Here is a 20,159-nt window from a genome sequence, read left to right as displayed (position 1 = left end):
AGTGGGTCCCAGGGGAAAAAGTTTGAAAAACACTGATCTAGAGTCCAAGAACCGATCCCACCTGCTGGCAACACCTGCCAAGTGTACAATCAAAGATGCTGCTCTAGGATCAGGCTCATCAGCCAGCAAGAACCCATGACCAGTAGCACAAAGTTTCTTGGGTGGATGATCATACTTAGCGAGTGATCACCGAAAAAGACTCATGGGAATGGCCAGGAAGACGTAGGCATGGGTGCACCTGGACTTCACTGGCCCATTCTGGGCATCAACGTTCCTTATTAGATCGGCCTCGAAATACATTGTATGTCCTATACAACTTCTCATGCAACAATAGAAAAACTCTGGCAAAGTTTCTGTACTCATGGCATACCAAAGGTCGGGGGCGCGATTCTCCACTCCCATGCTGAAGTGGCCGCGCCGTCGGGGTTCACGACGGCGCGGAACGGCCCCGGTCCTGACCGATTAGGCCCTGACAATGGGCCAGGATCGGGGCCTCGTCATCTACACGCGCCAGGCCTTGTCGCCCGTGTAAAAATGGCGCCGCTTAGATGACGCAGCCTGTGCCGCATAACGGGCGTCATCCGCTCATGCGCGGGTTGGCCGGCGTAAACCCGCGCATGCGTGGTTGCCGTCCTCTCTAAGTCTGCCCCGCAAGAAGATGGGGGATGGATCTTGCAGGGCTGCGGAAGGAAGGAGGTCCTCCTTCAGAGAGGATGGCCCGACGATCGGTGGGCACCGATCGCGGGCCACCCCACATTTCAGGTTCACGCACCGCTCACGACTGCAGCGACCAGGTGTGGACGGCGCCGGGGGGACCCGCCGTTTTGGCCTGGCCGCTCGGCCCATCCGGGCCTCAGAATAGCGGGGGTGCCGGAGAATCGCCATTTTTGGTGTCTGCGGCCTGCAAAACTCGACCGGGCCGTTCCCGCCGCTTGGGAGAATCGCGGGAGGGCGTCGGACCGGCGTCCCTGGAAATTTTGGCGGCCCAGGCGATTCTCCCAACCGGCGTGGGAGTGGAGAATCGTGCCCCCTGTATCAGACAATGGGTACCCCCTTTAACAGTGGAGAATTTCAGGCATTCGTGAAGTCGAATGGCATTAAACACATCTAAATAGTGCAATACCATCCATCATAGACGCCCTACAGCCCATCGACTCTGCACCAAAACTTTAAAAGACCACCTTATCTTGGCCCAAATCCCCACCCTATTCATGAAATCCCACCCTAAAGGGGAATTTAACCTGGCTAAACCATCTTCGAACTGTGGCAGGAAACCGGAGCTCCCGGAGGAGACCCATGCAGACACGGAGAGAACATAAACTCCGCATGAGTCACCAGGGTCGGAATCTAACCAGGATCACAGCTGCTGTGAGTCAGCAGTGCAAACCACTGTTGCCCCCCCCCCCCCCCCCCCCCCCCCCCCCCCCTGTGGCAGCTATTGTTTCTGACTACACTTCAGTATTACTTCACTTCATGGAAAGATTGGCATGCTGAGAGCACGAAAGGTCCTGAATTAACTGCAAGATCTTTATCTTGGTCTCTTTATTTCCAACCTGAGCCTGCTATACGTTGCCTCCAGTTTTCTGTTGTAAAATAATTACTCAGCATATGTTTTTGTATTTCTTTCTCCTTGCCACACTGTCTGTATGCATCTTAGCCCAGGTTTCAATAACATTACTACAAAATATATATAAAATACGACAATTTCTTACATTCATCACATTTTGTAACTGATCTTGTGTTTGTTTTACAGGGAAGGTGCCTTTTTGCCAGTGGCAGCCCATTTCATCCAGTCACTCTGCCAGATGGACGTGTGTTTCACCCAGGACAGGGAAATAATGCCTACATTTTCCCTGGTTAGTGAGATGTGTTTAGCCCTATGCTTACTTAAAAGTCTTTGTTCTGGATTTAAAATCTCACCAGCTTGTCTGAGTTGTTTAGATAGTTTGATTGTGACTGCCAGTTATGCTTAGAGAATAAATTGTCTGTTGCCCTTTATCTCCAATCATTCAGTTGAGCACACTGCACTTTGTGGTTCCAAGAACTTGTCAGAAGCTGGAAATTCTACAGCAAGTAACTAGCCTCCTGACTTCTCAATGTATCTCCACCATCTATGAGGCACATGTCAGGAGTGTGATGGAATACTGTTCACCTGCTTGGATGCAGCTCCAATAACACTCGAGGAGCTCAACACTGTCCAGGTCAAAGTAGCCAGCTTGATTGCCTTCAACTTTCCCTCCCACCACCACTAGTGCACAGTGACAGCAATGTGTGGGATCTGCAAAATGCACTCCACCACCGATGCACATTGGCAGCAGTGTATACTAATGCAAGAACTCTGCATGGCTCCTTTGATAGTACCTTGGCTTTCACATTTTGTTGGGATATTTTTGGAGTTTATGGTGTTCCCATGCATGTACTGTCCTTGTCCTTCTAAGATGTAGAGTTTGTACCATCTCCCTTTACATAGCACAATGATCTATTTTGTCATTTAATTTTTCCTGCCTTCCACCCTATCTCAGACCTTCTCATTTGTTCTTCACCTCCCCCACCCTATCTCCTGTATTTTCTTGAAACCTGTTAGCTCTCTAACCTCTTCCAGTTCTAATAAACAGCCGCTAATAATCTTTATTTTGGAAGGTGCTGTCGAAGGAGCATTGGTGAGTAGCTGCAATGCGCCTTATGGATGGTACACACTGCTGCGACTGTGCTTTGGTGGTGGGGAGTGAATGTTGAAGGTGATGGATGGGGTGACAATCAAGTGGACTGCTTTATCCTGTATGGTGTGTAACTTGTGTTGATGGAGCTGTACTTATTCAGGCATGTGGACAATGCTACGTCATACTCATTACTTGTGCCTTGTAGATAGATTCTGGAAAGGTTTTGGAAAATCGGGAGATAAATTAATCTCCACAGAATTCTCCGTCTCTGACCTGCTCTTGTATTGTAGGCACAATACTTATGACTGGCCTGGTTCAGTTTATGATCAATGGTAACCCCAGGATGTTTTTAGTGGCAGATTCAGCAATAGTAATGCCATTGATGCCAAGGGAAGATGGCGGGATTGTGTCTTGTTGGCAGTGGTCATTGCCTGGCACTTGTGTGGCACGAATGTTACTTACTACCTATTAGCCCAAGACTGAGTGTTGTCCAGGTTCTTCTGCACATGGATACAGACTGCTTCAATATCTGAAGAGTTGTGAATGGTAATGAACGTTGTGCAGTCACCTGCGAACATCACCAATTCTAACCTTGTGGGAGAAGGTTAGTGATGAAGCAGCTGAAGATGGTTGGGTCCAGGACACCACTGAGGACCCCCTGCAGTGATGTCCCAGGACTGAGATGATTGACCTCCAACAACCACAACCATCTTCCTTTTTGTTTGGTTTGACTCCAACCATTGACTCAGATTTGTGAGGGCTCCTTAGTGCCATACTCTGTCAAATGTTGTCTTTAATGTCGAGGGCAGTCACTTTGCTTGAGTTGAGGTCTTTTAACCATGCTTGAACCAAGGCTGTAATGAGTGACCCTGGTGTAACCCAAACTGAGTGACAGCATGTTATGGCTGAGCAAGTGCCACTTGATAGAATTGTCAAAAACCATCTGTCACTTAATGTTTACTGTTTTATGTATGCAATACTTAATTACATGGAATTAAAACAGAAAATGCTGCCAATACCCAGTAGATCAGGCAGCATAGTGTGGAGAGAGGAATCGAGTTAATGGTTCGGGTCTGTGACTTATGATCAGAACTGGAAGAAGTTTGAGATTTAACAGTTTTGAGCAGATATAGAGGAAAGGATGAGGGATTGAGAAAAAGAGAAGATCTGAATAGGCAGAAGGCGAGAAAATTCTTTCCATTTACATGTCCTCTCGCCCCCATTGTTTCTTTACTTGTGCATAGCGCAATGATCTCTTTTGTCATTTAATTTTTCCTGCCTTCCACCCTATCTCAGACCTTCTCATTTGTTCTTCACTTCCCCACCCTATCTCCTGTATTTTCTTGAAACCTGTTAGTTCTCTAACCACTTCCAGTTCTAATAAACAGTCACTAAATAAACTTTATTTCTCATTCCACAACTTTGCCTGACCTACTGAAGATTTCCACCATGCACAGGATTCTGTTTTTGTACGTGGTTACAAAGCTCCGATTAAGAAAGTTGATTTAAATAAGGTGTACTGTGCAACATTGCATTCTAAATGTTTCCAAAACATAAATTGTGCAGGATTCTTATCCCCTGCCTATAGCTTTGGTGTAATAAGAATGCTGTCACTGAAGATATCTTTGTTCATTGCAGGTGTGGCGCTGGCTGTAATGCTTATTGGGGTTCGTAGTATCAGTGATCATGTTTTCTTGGAAGCTGCAAAGGTTTGTGGTAAAAACAAAAAAAAATCTGCAGTGGTTTAACCTGTGATTTAACCTTAGCTGATGGAAACCCTGGTTGAGGTAAAGATTTAATAGAGGCATCTTGGTTGGTGGCTGGTTTCCAGCTATCACTGGGACTTGGTTTGTTTTCATCAAGGATACTAATACTGAGGAATGGAATAATTCGAGGTATCCAGTGCCAGCACCGAGCACTCCCAGGTCTGGTAAAAATATGTGTTAGGCTCCCATTACTCTACCCAAACATTATACCTTAGCCCTAACTTAGGGTGAGCATAAACTTGCAGAAAGACCTTTCAATTTGAATCGTCTTATGATCTTGTTTTTAGAAAATCTTTGCTTCTTCCTGTAAACCCCTTGATATTAATTTCCTATATCAGCAATTCTTGTGGTACATTTGTCAGAAATCCACATCACTTTGAATTCCAAACTTCTAACTCCTTGGAGGAAGGAGTATAATATTGTCCAATCCCAAAAATGTATTTTCACCCTGGTGAACAGTTAAAATTACCCATTTTGCTCACCAAATTGAGAGATACTAGGATTTCACAGTTGGGAGATTTTAACCAGTATAGTGGTACTGAATGACTGCCCAAAGCTGGCTGTGTGCTTCTTCTCATTTACATCGCAAGATTTAATAGGGACCTGATTTCAACTTTAATAGCTCCAAGCCGGGAAACTGCTGTGGTATTTCTCCGGATAAAAGTAAAAGAGTACCTACTAGTGTTACGACACCCTGGGCGAGTGTGCGGTCCAGACCCACAGTCCCTGGAAACATATGTTTTAAAAAAAATAAATTTAAGGTACCCAATTCTTTCTTTAGTCACCATTAACACATACAGTCTCCCCCTTCCCCCCACACTAGTGTTTGATGTTATCCAATTCTTGAAAGCTATAATGAATAATGCCCATGAATTGTAGAACCCCCCCATCCTTCCCCTCAGTTCAAGCGTAACCTTCTCAAGAGTCAAGAATTCCAACAGGTCCTCCCGCCACGCCAGGGCACAGGGTGGAGAGGTTGCTCTCCATTCCAACAGGATCCGCCTTTGGGCGATCAACGAGGCGAATGCTACAACATCTGCCTCCGCACCCGTTTCCAACCCCGGCTGGTCCGACACCCCGAATATGGCCTCCCGAGGGCCCGGGTCCAGTTTCACATGTACCACTTTAGAGACTACACTAAAAAAAACCTTCCCGTAATCCTCCATCTTTGGACAGGACCAAAACATATGAACGTGATTCTCCCCCCCCCCCCCCCCCCCCCCCCCCCCCGGCAACATTCACACACATCTCCTCTCCCCTCCCCCCCCCACAAAGAGCAGGCTCATCCTCGCCCTTGAGGTGTGCTCTTTATACCACCTTCAGCTGTATCGGCCCCAACCTCGCGCACGAGGTGAAGGTGTTCACTCTCCGGAGCACCTCACATCAGGACCCCTCCTCTATACCCTCTCCCAACTCTTCCTCCCACTTTGCTTTAATCCCTTCCAGTGGTGTTTGATCCCTTTCAGTGGTGCAGAGGCCCCTACTTAGCTGTCATGCACTGCCCCACCCTTCAAACCCTCCCTCCTTTCATGGGTATGACCCCCCCCCCCCCTTGGACCCTGACCCTTGACAGTGCCACCCAGGCATCTTTTCACTGGCACCTAGGCAGTGCTCCTGCCAGCTTGGCAGTGCCAGGATGGCAGTGTCAAGGTGCCTGCGTTCCTGGGGAGGGCCAGGGAGCCACCCTGCACTGACCCTGACCACCCAGGGAACCAATGTGTGGACCAATGTTGAACGCCGCCCGGCTGCGGCCTTGGCTAGGGAGACCAGTAAATCCCAGATAAGCTTGCCGAAGTCAGTTTTAAACTGACTTCGTGAGCGCCATTTGACCAAGGTGTTGCGATTGCGACACCTTGCGGGATGCACAGAGGCCGCTGGGAGGCCATGGGAGACTTCACCCGGGATTCTCCAGCCACGTTGTGCTCTCGCTCGAGTGCAACACGGCCAGAGAATTGCACCGACTAACTCCAAAAATCATAAATAATCGGTTTATGGTTGAAACAAAATATCAGTAATGTCTTCCTGAAATCCACTTGGACTGCAGTGTATAGAGATGATTCGTTTGCATTTTGTACTTGTCCTACAACTCCTCATTTTACTTTTATGCAGGCACTGGCTAAGCAGGTGACCGATGCTGAATTATCAAAAGGATGCCTATATCCACCCCTTGCTAAGATCCAGGAAGTCTCCGTCAAAACTGCAGTTGAGGTGAGCATCTGTATTACCTGGAGGTGCATGCACAAACATATTCCTATTTTACTACATCAAAAATGATGGGAAGGATGAAATCGTTGGGATCCTTGAATTGGCAAGTGTTCCTCCGTTGTCTGTACTGTGTAGGTCCACGTACATTGTGAAGTGTTTATGTTGACTTTTTCTGTGAGAGGAATACATTTTCGTAATGTGAGATTGCTGTGAAGGAGCAATGGGATTTAAATGCCTATTTAAACATATAGTGCATAGGTATAAAGGAAATCAAAATGACTGATGGAATGATGGCCTTTATCTTGCCTGGATTAAGAAATTAAAAATGGGCATGTTGCACAGTGCCTTTGTTAGAATTCATCTGGTGTACAGGCACTGAAGTTGAGGAAAGATGTACTGTTTTACACATTGCAAATTCACCAGAATGATGTGAGGGCTTAAAGGTTAAATTCAGGACAGTTACATAAACTTTGCTTAATCTTGTTTACAAGATTGAGGGATTATCTAATGAAGATATTTTAAATGATTATGGCATTTAATAGTTTCACCGGAGACCCAAACGAGTCCAGAACAATACAGGCTAAACTTAAAATTTTAGGTAGGCCAAATAGAGTGAAATCAAGAAGTACATAGAACATACAGTGCAGAAGGAGGCCATTCGGCCCATCAAGTCTGCACCGACCCACTTAAGTCCTCACTTCCACCCTATCCCCGTAACCCAATAACCCTTCCTAACCTTTTTGATCACTAAGGGCAATTTTTCATGCCAATCCACCTAACCTGCACGTCTTTGGACTGCGGGAGGAAACCGGAGCACCCGGAGGAAACCCACGCAGACAAGGGGAGAACGTGCAGACTCTGCACAGACAGTGACCCAGCGGGGAATCGAACCTGGGACCCTTGCGCTGTGACACCACAATGCTATCCACTTGTGCTACTGTGCTGCCCAGTACTTTCTTTCCATACAAAAGACATGCAGGTTAGATGGATTGGCCATGCTCAAATTGCCCTCGCTGCCTGAAAGGGTGGTGGAGGCAGAGACCCTCATAATATTTAACAAGTATTTAGATGGGCAGCACGATGGTGCAGTGGTTAGCACTGCTGCCTTACAGCACTGAGGACCAGGTTTGATCCCAGCCCCAGGGTCACTGTCCATGTGGAGTTTGCACATTCTCCCTGTTTCTGCATGGGTCTCACCCCCACAACCCCAAAGATGTGCAGGGTATGTGAATTAGAACAAAGAAAAGTACAGCACAGGAACAGGCCCTTCGGCCCTCCAAACCTGTGCTGACCATGCGGCCCGTCTAAACTAAAATCTTCTGCACTTCCGGGGTCCGTATCCCTCTATTCCCATCCTATTCATGTACTTGTCAAGATGCCCCTTAAACGTCACTATCGTTGGCCATTCTAAATTGCCCCTTAATTGGAAAAAAATAATTGGGTAATCTAAATTTATTTTAAAAAGTGAAGTATTTAGATGTGCACATGCGATCCCAAGGCTAAAGGCCAAGTGCTAGGAAATTGAATTAGAATAGTTAGGTGGTGTTTTTTGCATGATGTAGGGACTGTATGACTGTGACTCTTAGTGTTCAAAGGTTAGTTGGGGTTACGGGGGTGGGGGATCGGGCCTGGGTGGGGTGTTCTTTCTGAGGGTTGGTGCAGACTCGATGGGCCGGATGGCCTCCTGCAGTGTGGGGTTTCTATGATTCGATGAAAAGGCAACGGAAATCCAGAACACGCATTCTCAAGTGGCTGCAAATGTTGAAATTTTGAAGACTTGAGATTGATATTTTGTCGGGTAAGGTCATGTGTTACGGGATGGGGAACGAGGGCAGATACATGGAGTTGAGATGCTCATCAAATGGTGGAACAGGTCTGGGTTGTAAATGATTCCTACCTGTTTCTACAGATTTCAGATGTGTCAAAAATCAAGTGTTCTTCATTCTTACAATTTGTCTTCCTAAATGTGATTTTATATGTTTTCTTATCTCTATTGTCCCCATATAATTTCTTTAAAGTATTTGTTCTTGGGTTGTGAGCAATGCTGACCAGGGTGGCATTTATTGACCAACCTTGGCTGCCCTGAGAAGGTGGTGGTGGATCTTGAAATGTCTTGTAGGAGTTAATACATGACTGGCTTGCTAGGCCATAACAAAGGGTACTAGGATCAGGTGTTGGGAGATCACAGGTTAATGTGGGACTGGAGAACAGTACCACCCACCATATGATGTAGAGAGCCACCTGATAGTAGATCGTCTGTGGAGTCTGGAAAGAGAGGACATGAGGACAGCACCCATGCATGCCAGTACCTTGGATATTGTACATTGTTATGGGTTAACGATAAATAGTTTGTTTCATCGAGCATGCCTCCAGGCCACTATGAAATACCAAACAACCTTTACAATAAAAGCCATCCTCGTCACTGCAGGATTAGAAGTTCACATATAGGCCAGAAGTAAGTTAGGATAGGACATTTTCTCTTCCCATAAGGATATGTTAACCAATTTGGTTTATATGACGATCCAAATGCTTCATGGTTTGTTTTTACTGCCATTTTTATTTCCAGATGTTATTGTAACCAGTATTCAAATTCTTCCACTGCCAAAATGGGATTTAAGCTCACTCTCAGAATCAAACTTCTTGAATATGAGGACTGTAAACTGGAAGTAGTTAAATAGAGTGACATTACCACTGCACCCCTCCCAAACCGTGCACTCCACAACCCATTAATCCTTTCTGAACATTCTTGAGAATTAAACACCATTAGCACTTGGAAGAGGGAACTGCAGACAAGTGAGTGGGAGTAAGAAATCGAAAAACTTGCATTTATAACCTGGTGTTGTAAGATGTCTTACTGTGCCCACCCCAGTCCAACCCATCCACGTCATTGCATTTATAAAACAACCTTCAGGAGCTTGGGACATCTTAACGTTCTGTAGGCAATTAAGTTTTGATGTGATTTATTGTTCTAATCTATGGAAAAGTAAAGCAAGAAGAAAATCTGAAATCGTAAGTTAATTTGAAAAGTGAACAGATTTGCACTAGATCTGCTCAGCAATAAATAATAAATGACATCTTAGGATATTTAAATCGCAAAAGAAATTTAACTATTTTTATTCCAAACAATGCAAAAATATTCACATACACAAGTAAAAAAACACTCAAATATAATAGAAACAGTTTGTCATTTTTGTTTTTACAAATTAACTATAACAACCCCAAGACAACCCCCCTCCCCACCCCCCATGGCCCCAGTTGCTGGCCACAAACAGATCTTTGAAGAAGACGATGAACAACTGCCACCCTAGACTTGTAAAACAACTTCCTCTGACCCTCTAATGACAAAGAACAATACAGTACACAGGCCATTCAGCCTGTACCGGTCATGATACCGAACTTGGCCAAAACCACCAGCACTTCCTTGTGCCGTATCCCTCTATACCCATCCTATCCATGTATTTGTCAAGAACGCCGTTAATGTATCTGCTTCCACAACCTCCCCTGGCAACGCGTTCCAGGCACTCACCACCCTCTGCGTAAAAAACCTGCCTCGCACATCTCCTCTAAATTTGCCCCACGGACCTTAAACCTACGCGCCCTGGTGACTGACCCCTCCACCCTGGGAAAGGGTGCCTGCCCATCCACTCTATCCATGCCCCTCATAATCTTGTAGACCTCTATCAGGTCACCCCTCAACCTCCGTCTTTTTAATGAAACAGGCCCGAGTCTATTCGGCCTCTCCGCATAGCGAACACCCTCCAGACCAGATAACAGTCTGGTAAACTTACTCTGCACCCTCTCCAAAGCCTCCACATCCTTCTGTTAGTGTGGAACCAGAATTGTGCGCAATATTCCAAGTGCAGCATTTCCAAGGTTCTATACAACTGTAGCATTACTTGCCAGTTTTTATACTCGATGCCCGGCCAATGAAGGGGCTGTTTAGCACAGGGCTAAATCGCTGGTTTTGAAAGCAGACCAAGGCAGGCCAGAAGCACGGTTCGATTCCTGTAACAGCCTCCCTGAACAGGCGCTGGAATTTGGCGACTAGGGGCTTTTCACAGTAACTTCATTTGAAGCCTACTTGTGACAATAAGCGATTTTCATTTTTCATTTTCATTTTTCATTTCATTTTCATGAAGGCAAGCATTCCGTATGCTTTCTTTTTTTTTTTTTTTTTTTTTTTTATATAAATGTTTTATTGAAATTTTTTTCCCAAACAACAATTTTTCCCCTCTTACAAAGCAAACGCAACAATAACAATACAGAAATTTTAAACAATACACAAGTAACAAAACCCCTTTATCTTTGACCTAAACTAAACCCCCCCTCCCCCCCCCCCCCCCCCTCCCCCTGGGTTGCTGCTGCTGGTCATCTGTCTTCCCTCTAACGTTCCCCTAGGTAGTCGAGAAATGGCTGCCACCGCCTGGTGAACCCTTGAGCCGATCCTCTCAGGGCAAACTTTATCTGCTCCAGTTTAATGAACCCCGCCATATCATTTACCCAGGCCTCCAGTCCGGGGGGTTTCGCCTCCTTCCACATGAGTAGGATCCTGCGCCGGGCTACTAGGGACGCAAAGGCCACAACGTCGGCCTCTTTCGCCTCCTGCACTCCCGACTCTTCCGCAACTCCAAATAGAGCTAACCCCCAGCCTGGTTTGACCCGGGCCCTCACCACCCGCGAAATCACTCCCGTCACTCCCTTCCAATACCCTTCCAGTGCCGGGCATGCCCAAAACATATGTGCGTGGTTTGCCGGGCTCCCGCCACACCTCCCACATTTGTCCTCCACTCCAAAGAACCTGCTCAATCTTGCTCCCGTTATGTGTGCTCTATGTAGCACCTTAAATTGAATCAGGCTAAGCCTGGCGCATGAGGAAGAGGAATTTACCCTGCTTAGGGCATCAGCCCACATACCCTCCTCTATCTCCTCCCCTAGTTCTTCTTCCCACTTTCCTTTTAGTTCGCCCACCGACTCCTCCCCCTCTTCCCTCATCTCTCGGTAAATCTCTGACACCTTGCCCTCTCCGACCCACACCCCTGAAAGCACCCTGTCCTGTATCCCCTGTGTCGGGAGCAATGGAAATTCCCTCACCTGTTGTCTAGTAAATGCCCTCACCTGCATATATCTCAAGAAATTTCCCCGGGGCAACTTATACTTTTCCTCCAATGCTCCCAAGCTCGCAAAACTCCCATCTATAAATAAATCTCCCACCCTCCTAATTCCCAACTGGAACCAGCTCTGAAATCCTCCATCCATTCTTCCTGGGGCGAACCTATGGTTGTTCCTGATTGGGGACCCCACCAGGGCTCCCCGCACCCCTCTCTGTCGCCTCCACTGTCCCCAGATATTCAATGTTGCCGCCACCACCGGGTTCGTGGTAAACCTTTTAGGTGAGATCGGTAGCGGCGCCGTCACCAGCGCCTCTAAACTCGTCCCTTTACAGGACTTTCTCTCCAGTCTTTCCCACGCCGCTCCCTCACCCTCCATCATCCATTTACGTATCATTGCCACATTGGCGGCCCAATAGTAATCGCCCAAGTTCGGTAGTGCCAATCCTCCTCTGTCCCTACTACGCTGAAGGAACCCCCTCCTTACTCTCGGAACTTTCCCTGCCCACACGAAGCTCGTGATGCTCCTGTCTATTTTATTAAAAAAGGTCTTCGTGATTAGTATAGGGAGACATTGAAATACAAATAAGAACCTCGGGAGGACCATCATCTTAATTGCTTGCACCCTGCCCGCCAGCGATAGAGGCTGCATGTCCCACCTCTTGAAGTCCTCCTCCATTTGTTCTACCAACCGTGTCAGATTAAGTCTGTGCAAGGTTCCCCAGCTCCTAGCGATCTGAATCCCCAGGTATCGGAAGTTTCTTTCCACTTTCCTTAGAGGCAAGCCTTCTATCTCTCTACTCTGGTCCCCTGGATGTATCACAAATAATTCACTCTTCCCCATGTTTAGCCTATACCCCGAGAAATCCCCGAACCCCCTCAAAATTCGCATAACCTCTATCATTCCCCCCGCTGGGTCCGACACGTATAACAATAGGTCATCCGCATATAACGAGACTCGGTGTTCTTCTCCCCCTCTAATCACCCCTCTCCATTTCCTGGAGTGTCTCAACGCCATGGCCAGAGGTTCAATTGCCAACGCGAACAACAATGGAGACAGCGGGCATCCCTGTCTTGTTCCCCTATATAGTCGGAAATACTCCGATCTATGTCGACCTGTAACTACGCTTGCCGTTGGAGCCCCATAAAGAAGTCTAACCCAGCTAATAAACCCGTTCCCAAACCCAAACCTCCTTAACACTTCCCATAAATACTCCCACTCCACCCTATCAAATGCCTTCTCTGCGTCCATTGCCGCCACTATCTCTGCCTCCCCCTCCACTGGGGGCATCATTATCACCCCTAATAGTCGTCGCACGTTAACATTCAGTTGTCTCCCTTTTACGAACCCTGTCTGGTCTTCGTGCACCACCCCCGGGACACAGTCCTCTATCCTCGATGCCAGTACCTTTGCCAACAATTTGGCGTCCACGTTCAACAATGAAATGGGTCTATAGGACCCGCACTGCAACGGATCTTTATCCCTCTTCAAAATTAACGATATCGTCGCCTCCGACATCGTCGGGGGTAGAGTCCCCCCTTTCCTGGCCTCATTGAACGTCCTCACCATCAACGGGGCCAACAAGTCCACATATTTTCTGTAATACTCCACCGGGAACCCGTCTGGTCCTGGGGCCTTCCCTGCTTGCATGCTTCCCAGTCCCTTAATAACCTCGTCCACCCCAATCGGTGCCCCCAGGCCTACCACCCCCCGCTCCTCCACTTTCGGGAACCTCAATTGGTCCAGGAACTGCCGCATCCCCTCCTCTCCCTCTGGGGGTTGAGACCTATACAGTTCCTCATAGAAGGTCTTGAACACCTCATTTATCTTTCCTGCCCTTCGCACCGTGTCTCCCCTTTCGTCTCTAATTCCTCCTATTTCCCTCGCTGCTGCCCTCTTTCGCAATTGATGAGCCAACAGGCGACTCGCCTTTTCCCCATATTCATACCTCCTCCCCTGTGCCTTCCTCCACAGTACCTCCGCCTTTCTGGTGGTCAGAAGGTCAAATTCCGTCTGGAGTCGTCTCCTCTCCCTGTACAATTCCTCCTCCGGGGTCTCTGCAAATTCCCTATCCACCCTTAAAATCTCCCCCAGTAATCTTTCCCTTTCCTTGGCCTCTGTTTTCCTTTTGTGGGCCCCAATGGAGATCAGCTCTCCTCTGACCACCGCTTTTAGTGCTTCCCATACCACTCCCACAGGGACCTCGCCGTCGTCATTGACCTCCAGGTATCTCTCAATACACCCCCGCACTCTTGCACACACTCCCTCATCCGCCATCAGTCCCACATCTAATCGCCAGAGTGTTCTCTGCTCCCTTTCCTCTCCTAATTCCAGGTCCACCCAATGTGGGGCATGATCCGAAACCGCTATGGCTGAGTACTCAGCTTCTTCCACCCTAGAGATCAACGACCTTCCCAAAACAAAAAAATCTATCCGGGAGTACACTTTATGGACATGGGAGAAGAAGGAATACTCCCTAGCCCTAGGTCTAAGAAATCGCCATGGATCCACTCCCCCCATTTGGTCCATAAACCCCTTAAGTACCTTGGCCGCTGCCGGCCTTCTTCCGGTCCTTGAGCTGGATCTATCTAGCCCCGGGTCTAGCACCGTATTAAAGTCCCCTCCTAAAATCAAGTTTCCTACCTCCAGGTCCGGTATACGCCCCAGCATCCGTCTCATAAATCCCGCATCGTCCCAGTTTGGGGCATACACGTTAACCAACACGACCTCCATTCCCTCCAGCCTGCCACTCACCATTACATATCTACCTCCGCTATCTGCTACGATGTTCTTTGCTTCAAATGCGACCTGTTTCCCCACCAAAATGGCCACTCCTCTATTCTTTGCGTCCAGTTGTGAGTGGAACACCTGTCCCACCCATCCTTTCCTTAGCCTAACTTGGTCCGCCACCTTTAGGTGCGTCTCTTGGAGCATAACCACGTCTGCCCTTAGTCCTTTCAAATGCGCGAGCACTCGGGCCCTTTTTATCGGTCCGTTCAGGCCTCTCACGTTCCACGTGATCAGCCTCACTAGGGGGCTACCTGCCCCCCTCCCGTGTCGACTAGCCATTACCTTCTCTAGGCCAGTCCCATATCCCGCCTCCGCGCTCCCGCTCGCTCCCCCAGCGTCGCACACCATCCCCGCCCACCCACTCTTTAGCCATTTCCTTTTGGATTTCCGCAGCAGCAACCCAGTTGTCCCCCCCCCCCCCTTCTCCCTCCCTCCTCCCCTCCCCGCTAGATCTCTTTCTAGCTTGATTGCTCCCCCCATATTACTTCCGTAAGTCAGCTGACTTCAACTGACCCCGGCTACTCCTGCTCATTCCTCGACCCCCCCCATGTGGGGAACTCCCATCCGCCTTGCGCCTGTCTTCCCGCCTTATTCTTTCTGGTGCGGGAACATCCCTTTACCTGACCCGCCTCTTATGGCGCAGCTCCCTTTCCCCTCCCCCTCCCCTTCCCCATTCTCCAACTATGTCCCGTCTTTCCCCCCTCACCGGCGCCCACATTTCCCCAATGTCTCCCCCCTTCCCTGTTTACTTCTCAATTAACTTCCACCGTAACATTAACAATAACATTTCCTGCAGCATCAGTCCCTCAGTTCCGATCCAATTTCTCTTCTTTGATGAAGGTCCATGCTTCCTCCGCCGTCTCGAAATAATGGTGTCTCTCCTGATACGTGACCCATAGTCTTGCCGGCTGCAGCATCCCGAACTTCACCTTCCTTTTATGCAACACCTCTTTGGCTCGGTTGAAGCTCGCCCTCCTTCTCGCCACCTCCGCACTCCAATCCTGGTATACCCGTACCACTGCATTCTCCCATCTGCTACTCCGCACCTTTTTAGCCCATCTCAGGACCTCTTCTCTATCCTTAAGGCGGTAAAATCGCACGATTATCGCCCTGGGTGGTTTTCCCGCTTTTGGTCTTCTCGCCGGAATCCGATTTGCCCACTCCACCTCCAAGGGGCCCGTAGGGGCCTCAGCACCCATCAGTGAGCTCAGCATCGTACTTGCGTACGCTCCACAGTCCACTCCTTCCACACCCTCAGGGAGACCCAGTATCCGAAGGTTCTTCCTTCGCGCTCCATTTTCTAGGGCTTCGATCCTTTCAGTACACTTTTTATGAAGTGCCTCGTGCGTCTGTGTCTTAACCGCCAGGCCCAGGATCTCGTCCTCAATATCTGTCACCTTCTGCTCCACCACACGGAGCTCTGTCTCCTGGGTCTTTAATGTCTCCTTGAGCCCCTCAATTGCCTGTAGCAACGGGGTCAGCACCTCCCTCTTCAGCAGCTCCACGCACCGTCTCACAATTTCATGCTCAGGCCCCCATGTCGCCTGCGCTTTCTCCGCCGCCATCTTGTACTTCTCTCTTTCTGACCCTTTGGTCGACGATTCCTCGCGCTGCAGCCGCCGCCGCCGGTTTTTTCCTCCTTCGTTTGGGGGGGGACTCCCTTCTCACACGCCCCACACCGGGTTGCGTCGTCGAAAAATTCCCCGTTGAGGCTCTTAAAAGAGCCCGAAGGTCCGTCGGAGCTGGAGCCGCCGAAGCGTGCGGCTAGCTAGGCATCACCGCAACCGGAAGTCCCTTCAGTGGCCTTGATGAGGTCTTTTCACAGTTGTTCCCTCTGCTGCTAGAATTCACCTTTGATACAGGCCCTCAGGTCAGCTTGCAGCTTTAAGCTTGCCCTTCCCCCGCCTGCATGCTGGAAGAGGCCCTGTTTATCCTGTAGTTGCAGCCAAATCTTTCACTGTTTCTGCGTGTGTCTGGCAACCAAGAGACATACCCTTCCTGGGGGACACTGTCGGGGGAATATTGCCGCCTTCTTCCCACACCGGGAAATGTCAAACAAATGCCGTGGGGGCCCTGTAAAAGAGCCCAAAAGTCCGTTCCAAGCAGGAGCTGCCGAATATGCGACCTAGCTCTGCATAGCCGCACCCGGAAGTCCCGTATGCTTTCTTAACTACCTTGTCCGCTTGTGTTGCCACTTTCAAAGTTATGTGTACCTGCACGCCCAAATCTTTCTGACTTTCTATATTCCTAAGAGTTCTGCCATTTATGATATATTTCCCCTCTATGTTAGACCTACCAAAATGCATTACCTCACATTTGTCCAGATTAAACTCCATTTTCCATTTCTCTGTCCAAGTCTCCAACCTACCTATGTCCAGCTATATCCTCTGATAATTCTCAACACTGCCTGCCACTCCACCAACCTTGGTGTCATGCGCAAACTTACTAATCAGACCAGCTACATTTTTCTCCAAATCGATTTATGTATACTACAACAACAGAGGCCCCAGCACAGATCCCTGTGGAAACCACTAGTCACAACCTTCCATTCAGAAAAACACCCTTTTACTACTACCTTTTGCCTTCTGAGCCAGTTCTGTATCCATATTAGATTTTTTTTCCAATCTCAGAAATTCTGCAAAGTCCTCCCAACCATGCTGAGGCCCTAGGTGGCGCCGCCGACCTCCATCCAAGCAGGACCCATCGCTGGGCAATCAGAGAGGCGAAGTGCAGGACAATTGACCCTCTTCCCCTCAAGAAGCTCCCCGCAAGTCCGACACTCCAGAAATAGCCACCAATGGACTCGGCTCCAGCCTAATCCCCACGATCACCAACATGATCTCAAAGAATGAACCCCAGAACTCAACCAATTTTGGACAGTACCAGAACATTTGTGAGTGGTTTGCTGGCCCCCTCTTTTTTTTTATTCATTCATGGGGTGTGGGCCTCGCTGGCTGGGCCAGCACTTATTAGTCATCCCTGACTGCCTTGAACTGAGTGGCTAGACCATTTCTGAGTCAACCACAATGCTTTGGATCTGGAGTCACATGTAGACCAGACCAGGTAAGGACAGCAGATTTCCTTCCCTAAATGACATTAATGAACCAGATGTTTTTTTTGCGACACTCGTTTCATGGTCATCATTAGACTTGTAATTCCAGATTTTTATTGAATTCAAATTTCACCATCTGCCATGGTGGGATTTCAACCCGGGTCCCCAGAATATAACCCCCTGGGTCTCTAGATCAGTAGGCCAATGAGAATACCACTATGCTATCGTCTCCCCCCTTAGACACAGTTCACATCTGTCCTCTACATTGGGGAAGAACCCACTCATGTGCACTCTAGTCAGGTGCACCTCTATGGACTCCTTTAAATTGTGTCAGGCTCAGCCTGGCGCAAGAGGAAGTAGAGTTTACTCAACAAAATTTCACACCAGACTCCTCCCTCCACCCCCAGGTTCAATTCCTCTTCCCACTTACCCTTTATTTCTTCTAACAAAGCCTTCCCCGTCTCCAGCAACCACCCGTATATGTCCGAGATCATCCCTTCTCCCAAATCATTACAAGATAACATTGTGTCCATCAGTGTAGGTCTTGGTAACTGGGGGAATGAGGAAAGTTCTTTGCGAACAAAGTCCCACACCTGCAGATACCTAAATGCACTCCCTCTCAGAAGTTGATATTTGCTGCAAACTGCTTGTAAAATTCTGCCGGGAAACATCCGGCCCCAGTGCCTTCCCTGATTGCATGGAAATAATACACTCCATAACCTTCTCCAGCCCCAACAGCGCCTCCACCCACTTCATCCTTTTCACCACTGGGAAGTCCAACCCATCCAAAAGAGCCACTCACTATCACATATCGCAACCCCCTTAGGCTCCTTGAAAAGATTAGCTGGCGGAAAGGCAACCCTCTGGTTAAACAAGATCGCCATGCCTTTGACCTCGTAACAAAATTTCAATGGAATGGCTGCCCCACCCATCCCTTTCTTCGCCTCATCTGGTCACGAACCTTCAAATGCATCTCCTACAAGAAGATTACAGCAACTTTCAAATTCTTCAAGTGAGCATCATGGTAGCACAAGTGGATAGCACTGTTGTCTCACAGCGCCAGGGTCCCAGGTTCGATTCCCTGCTGGGTCACTGTGCGGAGTCTGCATGTTCTCCCCTTGTCTGCGTGGGTTTCCTCCGGGTGCTCTGGCTTCCTCCCACAGTACAAAGACGTGCAGGTTAGGTGGATTGGCCATGATAAATTGCCCTTAGTGACCAAAAAGGTTAGGAGGGGTTATTGGGTTATGGGGATAGGGTGGAAGTGAGGGCGTAAGTGGGTAGGTGCAGACTTGATGGGCCGAATTGCCTCCTCCTGCACTGTATGTTCTCAGACTTGTACAGCCTCCAATAAAATGTCTCAAAAGATCATTAATCTTGTCTAGAGCCATTACCAACCTTCACCATCCTCGTCCTTAACCTGGGCTATCTCTTGTGCGGCAGCCTGCCTCCTCAGTTGGTGAGCCAATAGATTGCTGGCCTTCTCGCCACACTCATAAAATGCTCTTCATAATGCTCCTTGAGAGTGACAAAGTTGCTTCACCGCCTTCCCAGTCGATACCAATTCAAATTCTATTTGTAACCTTTTTCTCTCTGCTAACAGCTCCATTAGAGTACTGCTGGTCCACCTCCAGAATTGAGTCAACCAACCTCTGCCTGTATACTGTCCCATCCTTGTCCCTGTGGGCCTTGTATGAGATTACCTTCCCTCTGATCCCCCACCTTCACCGCATCCTACAACTTAGGAGGCGAGACTTTCCCATTCTGATTGAAATCTACAGAGTTCCCTCTGGCCGAGACTACCTTCTCACAGAACCCCTTTCTGCAAGGATACTCATCTCTCGACTAAACCTCCACAGGACGCTCTCTCTTTCCCCCCCCCCCCCCCCCAATCTGCTTCATAAACACGACCACTTCTTTCGCCATCCCCAAAGTTACAAAGGATTTGGGACTTTACTATCTATCCTCGGGTCCATTACGCAATTGAAGTCCCCCCATGATCAATTGATGAGAGTCAACATCGGGGATAGCCGCCAACACCTTCTTGATAAAATTTGTTATCCCTATTCCGAGGGTATATGTTTACTAAAACCCCACTCACTATCACATATCGCAACCCCCTTAGGCTCCTTCAAAATATTGGCTGGCGGAAAGGCAACCCTCTGGTTAAACAAGATCGCCATGCCTTTGACCTCGTAACAAAATTTCAATGGAACAGCTGCCCCACCCATCCCTTTCTTCGCCTCATCTGGTCCCTAACCCTCAAATGCATCTCCTACAAGAAGATTACAGCAACTTTCAAATTCTTCAAGTGAGCAAACACCCGGAATCTTTTAACTGGACCATTTAAAGTTTCCCCCTCAAGTTTCACGTGACCATCCTGACAGGGCTCTCTGAACCATTAGAATCCACCATATCCACCTGGTGAGGAGATTCAGCCAGATCCGGTCCTGCTACGGTCCCAGGCCCAGCCAAAATGGCCACTGTCACTGCCCTTACCCAAATCCATCCACAAAGAAACCTGCGACACCAGCATTCTACCATCCCCTCCCCTTCTTATCCACCATCCCTGCCTCCACC

At 48.5% G+C, this 20,159-nt stretch overlaps 1 protein-coding gene across 2 annotated transcripts in view; it reads left to right on the top strand.

The window, feature by feature from the left end:
• me2 (malic enzyme 2, NAD(+)-dependent, mitochondrial) overlaps positions 1-20,159 on the top strand; it is a 171,058-nt gene that overhangs the window by 139,832 nt on the left and 11,067 nt on the right. Inside the window, exons 13-16 of one of the 2 annotated variants that reach the window (XM_072497416.1) lie at positions 1,754-1,856; positions 2,014-2,073; positions 4,299-4,369; positions 6,536-6,634. In XM_072497416.1, the coding sequence (XP_072353517.1) occupies positions 1,754-1,856; positions 2,014-2,073; positions 4,299-4,369; positions 6,536-6,634 (333 nt within the window). The remainder of the gene's footprint in view (positions 1-1,753; positions 1,857-2,013; positions 2,074-4,298; positions 4,370-6,535; positions 6,635-20,159) is intronic. The other variant, XM_072497417.1, reaches the window with a different exon arrangement.

Source organism: Scyliorhinus torazame, chromosome 3 (genome assembly GCF_047496885.1).
Source record: "Scyliorhinus torazame isolate Kashiwa2021f chromosome 3, sScyTor2.1, whole genome shotgun sequence".
Classification (NCBI taxonomy): domain Eukaryota; kingdom Metazoa; phylum Chordata; class Chondrichthyes; order Carcharhiniformes; family Scyliorhinidae; genus Scyliorhinus; species Scyliorhinus torazame.
Note: the sequence above shows the minus strand (reverse complement) of the source record. Positions and strands in the feature narration are given on the sequence as shown.